Source organism: Gracilinanus agilis, chromosome 3 (assembly GCF_016433145.1).
Source record: "Gracilinanus agilis isolate LMUSP501 chromosome 3, AgileGrace, whole genome shotgun sequence".
Taxonomy (NCBI): domain Eukaryota; kingdom Metazoa; phylum Chordata; class Mammalia; order Didelphimorphia; family Didelphidae; genus Gracilinanus; species Gracilinanus agilis.
Genome location: NC_058132.1, coordinates 24,799,761 through 24,813,929, shown reverse-complemented (window position 1 = coordinate 24,813,929; position 14,169 = coordinate 24,799,761). Strand labels below are relative to the sequence as shown.

At 43.9% G+C, this 14,169-nt stretch overlaps 1 protein-coding gene across 1 annotated transcript in view; it reads left to right on the top strand.

Annotated features, from left to right (window-relative positions):
* Nucleotides 1-2,702, top strand: part of GNG8 (G protein subunit gamma 8) — a 20,443-nt gene extending 17,741 nt beyond the window's left edge. Inside the window, exon 3 of the mRNA XM_044671101.1 lies at nt 2,538-2,702. Coding sequence (XP_044527036.1) covers nt 2,538-2,666 — 129 coding nt within the window. The 3' untranslated portion in view covers nt 2,667-2,702. The remainder of the gene's footprint in view (nt 1-2,537) is intronic.
* The last annotated feature ends 11,467 nt before the right edge of the window (nt 2,703-14,169 follow it).

The window sequence follows — 14,169 nt, the reverse complement described above, 5'->3', positions numbered from 1 at the left end:
CCTTCCTTCCTTCCTTCCTTCCTTCCTTCCTTCCTTCCTTCCTTCCTTCCTTCCTTCCACAAAATCAAGTATTATTTCCAAGTCAAGAGCAACTAGGGCTAAGTAACTTGCTCAGAGTCACATAGCCAGTAAGTATTTGAGGCCATATTTGAATCCAGGACTTTTTGTCTCCAGGCCTGGCTTGATCCACTGAGCCACCTATCTGCCCCAACTCTCATTTTTCAATTGAGGAAACAGAGGCACAGAGAGGAAAAGTAACTTGCCCAGGGCCACAGAGCTAGTAAAGATTTGATGAAGGATTTGAACTCAGATCTTCTTGACTCCAGCTTGGCTTCTTTTCATGCTTCTGATACATCCTGGTTAGGTGACCTAGGGTTAGGCACTCAGGGCTCCCAGGCATTTCTCTAAGACTTCAAGTTGGGAAATAGGTAATGATCTATACTGGTAGAGAGAGTTTTTCTAACGGAAGTTCTTTCTGACAGTGATATCATAAGTACACTTCCTTCCCATTTCCCAATCTTCCCTAGTCAGGCCACATTTGGGGTATTGTGCTCAATTCTGGGCACCATATTTATGAAAGACATCAGCAAAGCCATAAAGCATCAAAAATCATCCAGAATAGTCAAGGGCCTCAAGTCTATGTCATATAAAGATGGATGGAAGAAGCTAGGGTTTGTTGTCGTTATTGTTGTTTTGAGAAGAGAAAGCTAGAGGTGGGTAGGATGCTACTGTATTTGTAGTGTGTGTGTGTGTGTGTGTGTGTGTGTGTGTGTGTGTGTGTTTGTTTTAAGCCTTCACTTTCTTAGAGTCTGTACTGAGGATCAGTTCCAAGGCAGAAAGAGAGGCAAGGCTTAGGTAATGTAGGTTAAGTGACTCACCCAGGGTCACCCAACTAGGAAGTGTCAAAAGCCAGATTTTGAACCCAGGACCTCACATCTCTAGACCTGGCTCTTTATCCACCGAGCCACCTAGCTGCCCCACTGTATTTGTATTAAAAGGTTATCATGTGGAAGAGAGATTAGACCTGTTCTGTTTGTCCTTAAAGAGCAAGCTTAGAAGCAAACAAGGAAATCTAAGCTTCATGTCAGGAAAAACTTCCTAAATAATTAGTCCTATCCAAAAGGCTTCCATGTGAGGCAGAGGGTTCTCCCTCTGGAAATCTTCAAGAAAATGCTGGATGGGCATTTTTCGGGGATGGTATATTGGGGGGATACCTTTGATGAGTAGAGATTTGACTAGCTGATCCCTGAAGTCCCTTCTGATTTGGAAATTCTTTGCTAAACATGAATTCTTACTAGTAGTAAAGGGCACAAAGATGCAGAAGACTAAGCTGAGGACCTTATTCTTGCTGCATGCTGTGTGGACAAGATCTTTTCTCCTTCTGAGCCTCAGTGTTCTCATCTGTAAAAGGAGAAGGTTGGTGTGTGTGTGGTGCTAGATTTGGCATCAGAGGTCTTGGATCTGAATCCTTGCTCCTCCTCTTACTCCCTGTGGTATCCTAGGTTTGGGTCTCACTTTTCTGACCAGGAAAATGAAGGAGCTGGGATTTAGGGCTCCATTTAGCTTCAGATCTTTGATTCTACCTAGTTTAAAACAACCTCTCAAATCTCCAGCCCTAAATCTTGTAATCCTATGCCAAAACAGCTGTAGAGGGGCAGCCACGTGGCTTGGTGGATAGAGCACCGGATCTGGAGCAAGGAGGTGCTGAATTCAAATCTGCCCTCAGACACTTCCTAGATAGGGGCCCTGGGCAAGTCACTTAACCCCAATTGTCTAGCCCCTACAGCTCTTCTGCCTTAGAATCAAGACACAATACTAATCCTAAGAGGGAAGATAAGGTTTTTGTTTTTTTTTTAAATAAGTAACTGGGATCAGGGGCAGTTATGTGACTCAGTAGATGGAATACCAAATCTGGAATCAGGAGGTCCTGAGTTCAAATCTGCCCTCAGAGACATCCTAGCTGGGTGACCCTGGGTAAGTTACACCCTATTGCCTCACCCTTACCCCTGTTCTGCCTTGGAACCTATATCGAGTCTAAGAAGAGAAGGTAAGGGCTAAAAAAAACCCCAAAACTGCTGTAGGTCCATTCTGCTGCTATGTATCGCTGCTGGGGTCAGGACTGAGGAGAGACTCACGTCCTTCCAACTCTGCTAAAGTTTTAGGTTCAGCCAGTGGGTGTTGCTGCTGGAACCAGGTGGGAGGGAGACTGAGATTCTGAGCTTGGCCAAAGGGTGGCGCTGTGGGTACCAGGACTGGGCGGGGAGCCTGGACCAGAGGCCCCGCCCGAGGGTGTCACCTACCAGCCGCAAGGTAGGGTGCATTCTCAAGCTCGGCCACGCGGGGCGCGGCTACCATTAGTTTTGGGAAGAAGGCTGCGATTCTAGACACGGCCACAGGATAGTGCTGCGCACCGGCGACCACGGCGAGACACTCGGTGTAGTTCCAGACTCGACCAGAGAGTGTCACCCAAGGGGACCTCTGCGGACTGGGGTGGGTGGTGGCTAGCGATGCGCTTAACCCTTTACCTCCTGCCGCAGGTGTCCAAGGCTGCGGCCGAGCTACTGGCCTTCTGCGAGGCGCATGTGAAGGAGGACCCACTGGTGACTCCAGTGCCCGCGGCCGAGAACCCCTTCCGTGAGAAAAGACTTTTCTGCGTGCTGCTCTGAGCTTCCCAGCCCCTTAAGAAAAATATCTAAATAAAGGCAGTGACTCCTCCGTGTCCTGGTCTCGTGGGGGCCTCTGGGCCCAGGGAGGGGTGTGGGGGCGGGGAGACCTGGATTTACCGGAATCCCGTGTCCTCCCAGGGGGCGGTGGGAGCAGCGGGGTGGGGAAGCTCAGGGAGCGGTCACTTGTCCTCCCTCCGCCCACTCCCCTCTTCTGCATCATCCCTCGCATCTGGCCGCCCTTGGGCCGTCCAGCTCCACTCCTCACTCGGTCTGGGCCACTCCCTGCAGCCACCCCCGTAGTCTTCGCGCCCGATCCGGCTACACCCGGGAGCCCGTTTCCCGATCTGGGCAAAAGCGAATCCTCGCCCGCTGCCTCCGGTGGCCGTCCCTTGGGGGGCTCTAACGGAACCCCCGGACGAGTCTCTGTTTGCTCCCTGGTGTTGCCCTTCAGCTGAGCCCTCGCACGCACAGCTATCGGCTCACAGGTCCGGGGCGCTGCGGAATCTGAGCCCTCCCCCCAATCCCGGGAATCCTTGTGTGTGCGCCCGCCGGCACACTGCTGGGCGCGCTGGGGGGAGGAGGGGAGTGGAGGCTCAGGCTGCGACAAGGAGAGGAGCCCCACTCCTCCATCCCAGCTGTGGGGATGGGGATGGGGATGAGGGAGGGAGAGGGAGCCAGAGAAGGCGGGGGAGGAGGGTCAGGTTATTGCTCAGTTATTAACAATTAGATTAGGGTCCCCGGGGTCCCCTTCTTCCTGCTGGGAGGGCATCGGAGCTGTAATTATATCTCTGCATCCCCTCCTGCCGCCGGCTCCGGGCTCAGGTTGCATCATGTCTGCCAGGGTCCCTGGGGAAACGGGGTTGAGGCACGGTTGGGTGGAGGGGGGAGGGTTGGGTTGCAGGGGAGGGCTGGAGGAGTAGGTTCCTTTGGTGGAAAAGGGACAAGGAGGAGCTGCGAGATAGACTCTGGGAATTCCAGAACGCTAGAACCTTGGAATCAATGGCTCCCAGGCTCTTAGAGACTTAGAGGCCCATCAGCTCATGTTCCAAAGGGGGAAACTAAGACCCAGGGATGGGAAAAGTACCTCAGATTGATTTATGAGGAATGGATTCTTGGAGAAAAGGGACTGTGGGTGAGGGACTGGGGAAATGGGGATGGAGGAAGAACCAAGAAAGAGTCCAGCGCTGGGGCTCAGGAGGTCCGGGTTCAAGCCCAGTTCTGAGGAGAGGTAGCTTTGGGCAAGTCCTTTCCAATTTGGGGGCCCCATTTTCCCAGACTACACAATTGTGTGTGTGTGTGGTGTTGGTGGTCTCTATGTTCCCTATTTGAAGGATAAAGTAAGGTAAATGATTGGGGGAATGGATCAGATTTCTATAACTGAGGGTTTGGCTGAAGAAAGGCAAGGGAACTGGGATTGGTGGAACTGGAAAGAAGGATGGGGACTGAAAATAGAGACAAAATGCCTAGAAGTGGGGGCAGGCAGGAAGCTTAGCACAAGGAGGAGGGGCACCTCCCCTGGGGAAACCAAGAGGGCAGAGACAGGGCAGGTCCCTGGTGTCCTGTGAGTCCAGGCCTCAGTGATCTTATTACTGAATGGGATGAAACCACAGGGTTCTGGCCAGGTTGTTTACTTCCTGCTGTGGTCGTGCCTGACCCAACCCCAGATCTAAAGGGGGCAAGGAGGAAGGGGACAGCTTTTACCAGCAAAGCCTTTACCTGGAAACTCTGTTCTCAATCCCTCACTTCTCCCTGTGAAGGGTATACCAGTTGTGGTATTCCAGGTATTTCAGGTTTCCTTCTTTGTTGAAGCATCTGTTCCTTAGGGGGAGTGGGGGGAGGGAAAAAGAAAGGTCTATAGTCAGCAAAGGCCCTTATTTTTTCTGCCTAAGTCAGTGTCCCACGCTTTAAGACCTTGGAGAGCGTCATTTTTGAGCTATGCACAACAGGAGTCTTTATAGAGCATATACCCCCAAATTCAGTTATCTGCAGACCTAGGGGAAAGAGAACACTCCATCCTTGGTGCAAAAGACCTTTACTGCTGGAAAAATGCTTTGAAATTATCTAGTCCAACCTCTTCATTTTGTAGGTGGAAAAAACTGAGACCCAGAGATGAGAAAGGGCCTTCCTTATCTTAGATCACAAAGGGAATAAGTAGCTGAGTCAGAATTCTAACCTACATCTTCAGACTAAATCTAGTCATCCTTCCACTTCCCCAAGCCTACCTCAAGATGGACAGATAAGAGGCTGAACCTATAATTTGCTCAGTGGTGGGTAGAGATCATGGACCCTCATTCTTTTTCTTTGTGATATCTACTGTCATCTTGGGCTAGGCAAATGTGTTTCTTACTATGGATCTTTTTTGTTGACTCATTTGTCCAAAATTCTCATGTAAAGTCTTCATGGTCATAGAAAAAAATACCATCTGCTTCCTGGTACCATGTGGGCGATCAATTATGCTCCAATACACCATTATACTAGGAAACTTCAGTTTCTGCCACCATCTCAATACTTAGATGCCTTCAAAGCAATAAAGCCTGAGTCTATTCAGTTCACTATGGGATGGAAGACCTCAAAAACCATTTGAAAGAATTGTTGAATTAAGAAGTTTCTTAGATTTTTATCATTTCTTAGAGTTTATCATGTATATGCAACTGCTGCCAAGGACAATGAAAGTAACTGGGAGTGGTGCAATAAAGCAAGCTTCAAAAACATCAGAGATGAACTCTGGTGGGAATTCATGATTCTCTGGCACACTCCCATCTGACTGCAGGCAAGTTCTCTGGGCATCAAAAATAGTTTCCTTCCCCACAACAGGTATCACCAGAACTTCTGTGTCATGTGGATCACGGGACAGGGTATATGCATTTTCATTAGTCTTCCCTGACCAGGGGGAACCTGGTCTGAAATCATACTGGTGCCATAGCTGACTGGTGCTACTCTCCCTTTCTGGTAGGCAACATCCAACTTGGTGCTATGTAAAATATGGATCTGCAGATGGGCATCCATTCACACTTGGAATTTAGTACTCTACTAATAGTCTTTGAACTTCCCAGTGGTATCCCACTTTAAATCCAAGAATTCAGTCTACATAAAGGAAGTGTTTCACTATTTAGAGTTTCACTCTGATACCTGATATGATGGGTGATAGTCATTCTGTTAATACAAGATTATTCCCAACCCTTTCATGCATACATGTTAAAAGACACACTTAGGTCTGCACAGTCCAGATGGTGTATATGGGGGCAGCACTAAGTTATTACAAGCTTGTTTATACTCATCATTAAACATCAATTTCCTCCCCCTGGAGGATTATGCTCAGTTTTCTGATTATATGATTCTTAGTTGTAGTCCTAGATCCTTTGCCTTTTGGAATATCATATTCCATGCCTTCAAGTCCTTTAAGGTAGAAACTGCTAGGTACTGTGTAATCCTGACTGTGACTCCATGATATCTGAATTGTTTTCTTCTAACTTCTAAGTTTACAGTACTTTTTCCTTAGCCTGGAAGTTTGGGAATGTGGCTATGCTAGTCCTGGGCTGTTTTATTTTGGGATGTCTTTAAGGTGGATTCTTTCGATTTTATTTCCTCCCTCTTGCTCAAGGATATCAAGGCAGTTTTCCCTGTGTGATAATTAGATTAAACCTACACTGTCCATCTTTAGATTTAATCACCAAAGGTGAAAACATTTCCATTTTTGGGTGGTCTGTAACCCACGTGTGCTAGAGTAACAAATCAGAATTTACTGACTGTCTTGTGGGCAGTCCTAAGAATAGCATCTGTTGTGATTGGACACGTAAAATTTTAAAAAGAGACCTCAGTCATCTAGGCTGGCCCTTCTTGTTCATTGCTGGGACCTGGAGGAGTGCTGGACCTGGGACCCTGAGACCTTGATGAGACTGATCTTAAATCTCTCTCTTAGAACTACACTTGATGAGTGAAGAAGGCTGACTCCTTTAACTCCTTTAACCTCCCAGGAGGTACTAGCCTCCGAGAGGCTCCCTTGATTGGGAGAAGCCCTTGAGGCTAAACCCCTTGTTAACTGACTTTTAGGTTCTGGCTGGGCCTCTGGAGCCCTGCCAGAGTAAATCCCAGACTTGAATACAAATCTCTTACTCTACCCTCTTCTCATCTCTCTACTTCCACTCTCCTATATTTTGTAAATAAATTACTAAATCATTTTGGGGATTGATTATTTAATTCCCTGGCAATCTAACCTTTTAATATATTCAACCAAAAACCCTCTTTCACCCCCTTACACCTGATGATTTCTTATAATGTTGCATCTAGGCTTTTTTTTTTAAGATGACTTTCAGGTATTTTGATTATTTTTGTTATCTTTCCTGGGTCTATTTTCCAAGTCAGTTGTTTTGCCAGTGAATTTTTTTAGATTTTCTTCTATTTTTTTCATTCTTTTAATTTTTGTCTTATTGTTTCCTAATGTTTTATGGAGTCGTTAATTTCCATTTGCCCAATTCTAATTTTTAGGCAGTTATTTTCATTCTTGAGCTTTTGTGTTTCCCTTTCCATTTGGTCAATTCTATCTACTCTTTAAGAAATTGTTTTCCTCAGTGTTTTTTGCCTCCATATCCAATTGGCCCATTCTAGTCTTTAGGGAGTTATTTTCTCCTGTAATTCCTTCCATCTCAACTTTTTGACTTTTTCTCTCAGTTCTTTTATTATTTGATTTTTTAACTTTTCCAAGTTCTTCCAGGGGATCTTCTGGGGTGTGACACTCATTCACATTTTCCTTTGAAGGTTCACATGTTTCCTTTTTGTCATTGTTATCCTCTTCTAAATTTGTATTTTGATCTTCCTTGTCACTAAAGTAAATTTCTAAGATTAGATTTTTTCATTGTCTTTTGCTCATTTTCCTAGTTATTATTATTATTATTTGTTGTTACTTTACTTATCTGTTGAGGTTCTGCTCTGATTTGGGGGTAGAGGGAGCATTGTTCCAAGCTTTCTCTGGTACTTGGGGTAGGCCTGGTTGCCTTTGGGTCCCACAGTGTATACTTCAAGGGGTGGTCCTCCTGGTTTGCTGTGGGGTGACTTGTAGTTGTTTTGTCCAAATAGATTCCACTCCCCATGCTGCCAATTCCACTGTTATTTTGTGAGCTGGGTTGTCCTTATTCTATCACTTTGTTGCCCCTGGCTGCATGGAAATGGGTTGGTTTGGGCTAGTTTCCCACTCTGCTTGTTCCTGCAGATGCTACACTTTGCTGGGCTACTCTTCCTTCTCATCCCAGTGAGATTTGTCCCTTCTACTTTCCTTTATTTGGAGGTGATTTATTTTCTCCCCCCCCCCACTCTCTCTCTCTCTCTCTCTCTCTTTCATGTTTGGGCAAGCTGAGCATCCCTTATTCCACCATTTTAGCTCTTGGTTAGATTCATCAATCCAACTCCAGCCTGTTTTAGATGGCTCCACCATCTACTTCTGACTCTCAATCATACATGCTCATAAGTGAGATTACTCATTAGTTTAGCAATGGCAGCAGAACAATCTATACATTTGTGGCAATAGCCATTGCATACTAGAAAAATCCCCAAGTTTCAAAGATCCTTTGGAGGTAGCTGCTTGGGGAGTACTTTTATTTTTTCTGGGTGATCACTTCTTGCTGAAATATTCTATGATTCATATACTAGGTAAAAGTTCAATGTAAGAATTTAAATTTAGGCTTTATGCTAAATGTGAGAATTCTAAAGTAATATTGTGGTTGCTGATCTAAAAATATTACAGCTTAAGTCAAAATGACTTTTAGCAGCTTTATTTACAGAGGTGGAAAGAGTGAAAGTGGAAAAATGTAGATAGACAGAAAGTACTGCCTAGCTACCAATACCCTAAGTTTAATCCTAATGTCTTCAGACCACAAATGCGAATCCAAAAGTGAATCTGACCACAATCCAAAGTCCTAATTAGGAATCTGAAATCGGAAGAGCCAGGAGACACTGAGAATTTTCAGTGTACATGAGGCTAAGATGGCCAAGAATCTCACCAGAACTCAGGCTGAAGGGAATGTCCCACCAAAGTGCCAAAGAGCAGAGAGGGTCTCCTCACTGAAGAACCGAGGAAGGAATCACTCCACTCATGACCTCAAGCCAACACAGGATCCAGGGAAAGAGTCTCCTCCACCAATCCAGCTCACCAATGTAGCAAGAATGACTGAATCCTCGAACTGGTCTTTTTAAAGCAGTTTTCTTGATGTCACTTCCTGTTGCTCCTCCACTTTACAGGAACTAATTGCAGTCTTTCAGTTTGCCTAGCACTGCCCAAAGGGAAGGCAGTGACCTTTGGAGGTATGAGCTTACTCTAGTAAGTGACTTGCAACTCTCTTACTTAGTGTCAAGGAGGGGTACTTTAAGTTCTTGATTTGTTTAGCTAAAAATAGACAAGGGGAGAGTTAATCCTATCTTCACATCAACATGACTGCCATTTCCAAGTCATGATTTCAGACCTACTTCCTATAAATGACACCATTTTCATCTGTCTTTTCTCATGCTTTTGCAGGACATTCTAGAAGACAATGAGGTCATCCGGATACTTGTCATTATGTTCATAGAGGTCATATCTTCAAAATTTTCCTCCAGAAGCCACTGAAAAATGGCAGCTATCCCTAAGACATTTGGGGGCATAGACTCAACTTAAAATGCAGCTGGGCAAATGGAAGCCAGTTTTTCTTTGTCTTCTTCTGCTATAGGAATCAGGAAGTATCTGGGGATCTGGTAGTGCCCAGTCTCCATAAATCTGAGAAGCACTGGCTACCTAGCAGAAAGTCCAGGGCACCTTAACTCGTGACATGTTTGCCCTAGTCCAGTTTAGCTCTCTTATTCAAAGCTCTCTAATCTTTGAACATTCAATTTTCTTTTAAATAGTCAGGACCACTGCTATCTGTGATGCATATAGGTTGCTAGATTCTGTAATGATGCCATCAACTAGTAAACATTAGATTGTGAGCTCTTTAAGATCATAGATTGTGTTTTTCTCTCTTTTTTTGTATCTCTAGCACTTAGTATATATAATCTTTGGTACTTAGGAGGAGGTGGTATAATGGGTAGGGATATGAATTGTTCATTCATTTTTTAACCCTTACTTTCTGTATTAGAATCAATATTGTATATTGGTTTCAAGGCAGAAGAGAGGTAAGGGCTAGGTGATGGGGTTAAGGGACTTGTCCAGGGTTACACACAGCTAGGAAGTGCCTGAGGCCAGATTTGAACCCAGGACTTATTTTCTTCAGGCTTGGCTCTGTATCCATTGAGCCACCTAGAACTGCTCATTCTTCTTCATCCAGCTCCCTGTAATTTCCCCCTACTTCCCTTTAAACCACCCAAAGAAACTGACTATGTTTATGTCCCCACTCTTTTACTTGGCAACCTCATATTCCTGCCCCCTGCTTTGGAGCCCAGAAAATTCCAGAAACATACATGAAAATTTTTAAATCCTTCTGATTTCTACAAAATTGGAAAACTTCCTCAGACATTTTCTCAACACACTTAAACTTTTTTCCCTTAATCTCTCTTAGAGTTTGGTCAGACATTCAAAGATGCTGAGGTCATCCACCGACTCCTGGGCCATTGCCAGCTATCTTGGCTTTTGTCTTGCCATTGGACTTTGATGACTCTATAAGAGGCCATTGACTTGGAAACTGCCTCATGTAAATCCAATTCACAAGCAAGCCTAGACAACAGCCCATAATGTCACTGTGATAGAGGAGGTTCTTAACTAAATGTTTACTGATTGACTATGACTTGACAGGCTTTCAGATGGAATTTGTAGCCTTCCATCACACAGAGTTTCTTGAAATCCTTACTGAAAAGATGGGGAGTCAGAGAGGTGGGTTTTGTGGGAGTGCTCGTTGCGTACATTCCACATTTTATTCTCTGATTTTTAAAATCTTTTTTGAGCTCTTCTAGGAATTCTTTTTGGGCCCAAGTCCAATCCACAATTCACATTTTTCTTTGAGACTTTGTTGCCTCCTTCTGAGTTTGTGTTTTGGTCATCTGTCACCATAGTAACTTTTTTTTTAAAACTCTTACCTTTATGTCATCATATCAATTCTGAGACATAAGGGCAAGGGCTAGGCAAATAGAGTTAAGTGACTTGCCCACTGTCAAATAACTAGTAAGTATCTGATGCTGGATTTGAACTCAGATCTTCCTGACTCCAGGATGGATGCTCCCTCCTTCTGGTGTGCCACCTAGCTTCCCTTGTCTGTCTATTTTCCTACAAAGTCAGAGTTCTTCTCCCCTTTTTTGACAAATGGAACATCTGGAATTTAGCATCCATCTCCTGTACATCTTGGTCCCTGCCAAATTGCCCTACTTTTTGAAAACTGTCCTACTGTGTGATTTTAGGACCGGCAGGCTTCAGAACTGGTCCATATGTAGATGGCTCTCTTTTAAAAAATTTTTATATTTACCCTTTTCTATCCCACTTTTTTTCTGCTTCATTCAATAACTTGCCAGTTTGGTAATACTATAATTTGGCTATGTGGCTGATACAAATTTTACTGACTCTTCCTTAGGGAGGACATCAGTTGTCTTTTGAGAATTAAATTGGACCTGTTGCTTTCATGCCACAGAGATCTAGATGCCAGCACTAGGGAGACAGGGTGCTACAGGCAGGGTGCAGATTCTAGAGGCAGAGGACCTGAATTTGAATCCTGTCTCTGAGATCTACCATATATGTGACTTGGGGCAAATATTTCACCTTTCTGGTCCAGGGTTTGGTCCTTTGTAAAATGAGGAGGTTGTCTGTGGTTTCAAACTCATATAGAAAAGGATGGAAAAATATTGACTTAGAAAATCACAAATTAACTTCGTCTATGTTGTACAGTATTTTATTTTGTTAAATATTTTTCAGTTACATTTTTTTCTGGTATCACTCAGGAGTTTTGCAGGCTGTTGGGAGTCTGACATCTCAGGATTAGATGACCTCCTACATCAATGGCCTTTTGACCTTTTTAGGATCCATAATTGGTGGGTGGAGCCATATTTTCAGACCTCATCAATCTTTTCAGTGTGTTCACTAGCAAACCTTATCTTCCTATTAAAGCTTCCAATTACTTACTCAACTCTTTTTTAGAGGGAGCTAGCTGGCTCAGTGGATAGACAGCTGTGCCTGAAGTAAAGAAGAGGGGCAGCTGGGTGGCTCAGTGGATTGAGAGCCAGGCCTAGAGATAGGAGATCCTAGGTTCAAATCTGACCTTACCTTAGACACTTCCTAGTTGTGTGACCCTGGGCAAGTCACTTAATCCCTATTGCCTCACCCTTCCTGCTCTTCTGCCTTAGAACCAATACACAGTATTAATTCTAAGATGGAAGGTAAGGTCTAAAAAAAAAAATGAAGTAAGGAAGAGTTGAGTTCTAATCCCAGTCTCAGACACTTCATAGCTATGCGACTCTGGACAAGTCACTTCACTACTGTCAGCCTCAGTTTCCCTATATGTAAAATGGGGACAATAATAGTATCTACTTCCCAGGACTATTGTGAGGATCAAAGGAGACATTCATAAAATGCTTGGCACATAGTAGGTGTTTAATAAGAGCTCATGCCCCTCCTTTTATCTTTAGTGCTTTCCAAGTACTATTTCTTATTCTCAGCATGTCAGGAATTTTTGAACCATTAAATATGTCTGATAAATCACCAAAAAATGACTTGAAGCATTAAAAATTCTTTTAAATCCTTTCTTTCTGTTTTAGTAACAATTCTAAAACAAGAAGAGCAGTAAGGGCTAGGCAGAGCGCTTAACCTCTACTTGTCTTAGATTCCTCATCTGTGAAATGGGGATAAATAATAGCGCTTCCTTACTAGGTGGTGAGTATCTCATGAGATCATATTTGTAAAGCCTTTGGCAAACCTTACAGGTGTATATTAATGGGAACAAACATATAACATGTGTATTATCCAACAGGAACAATAAAGATGACAGCAACAATCAGCTTCTGAAATGGCATCCTAGCTGGTGCAATGGATAGGGTGCTGGGCTGGCCGTCAGGAAGATTCTTCTTCCTGAGTTCAAATCTGGTCTCAGACACTCAGGAGCTATGTGTCCCTGGGCAAGTCACTTAGCCCTATTGGCCTCAGTTTCCTCCTCTGTAAAACGATTTGGAGAAGGAAATGGCAAACCACTCTTGCATCTTTCACAAGAAAACCCCAAACGGGGGTCAAGAAGAGTCAGACATGGCTGAACAAATGACCAAAGAGCAACAACCAAATGAGCAGTGAATTCAGTGCTGCACGCATTAAGCATGAAGGGCTATTAAGAGAAAATAACTTCAAAGATGTTGATGAAGAACAGACAGCATTCTATTAAGTAAGAACACGCTGGGAATCAAAACGCAGTTTGCATTTGGAATCCTCAGGGAGAGCTTAAGTTGGGCAGAAGATCGAATCCCAATGAGAAAAACAAACACAGAACTATAAGTGGAAAATAAAAGATCTCCAATGATGATAGCAAAAGTAAAATAAAAAGAAGGGAAGTCAAAAGGATGTGGGCTGCCATGGAAAGAGGTGCCCCACCAACCCCGCCAAAGGGACACGGAGACAAGAGCTAATTGATTCATATGAGGCCTCCTTTCAGAGAAGACAGGTGGGCTCCTTAGATTTTCAATTCTGAGAATTACATCCATCTTTAGAAATAACTTAGGTTTTTCCTAGCTGTGTGACCCTGGATAAGTCACGTAACCCCTCCCCTTGCCTAGCCCTTACCACTCTTCTGTTTTGGTACCAATACTCATTATCGATTCTAAGGTGGAAGGTAGGGGTTTAAAAGAAGAAAATAGCCTATCCAGTGGTTACATACTTCCTAGCTGTGTGACCCTGGGCAAGTCACTTCACCTCCATTGCCTAGCCTTTTCCATTCTTCTGCTTTGGCGCCAATACACAGTACCGATTCTAAGACGAAAGGTAAGGGTTTTAAAAAAAGAAAGAATGTGGGTTCTTGGTTAAGGGTCTCTGGACAGCAAGTACAGATGGTTCAGTTTCCTAGCCCTGCGGGACTAGGTTCAAACATTGTCCAATTTTCAAAATCACTGCCTTCCTTAGAACCCGTGCATCTCTTGCTAAGAGGGTAGCTATAATAAAGCTTGTTCCCTCACCATGGAGGCTGCCCACTGCCAGTTCTTTGGACAAGACCCTTTTCTCCCCTCTCACATCAAAGAGAAGGATTCAAAAAAACTGAAAAAAGTTATTTTTCAATGAAATGAGGGATGAAGGGGAAATGATATTGTATGAGGATGAAGGAGAAATAATATTGCATGAGGATGAAGGAGAAATAATATTGTATGAGAATGAAGGAGAAATAATATTGCATGAGGATGAAGGAGAAATAATATTGCATGAGGATGAAGGAGAAATAATATTGCATGAGAGTGAAGGAGAAATAATATTGTATGAGAATGAAGGAGAAATGATATTGCATGAGGATGAAGGAGAAATAATATTGTATGAGGATGAAGGGAAAATGATATTGCATGAGGATGAAGGAGAAATAATATTGTATGA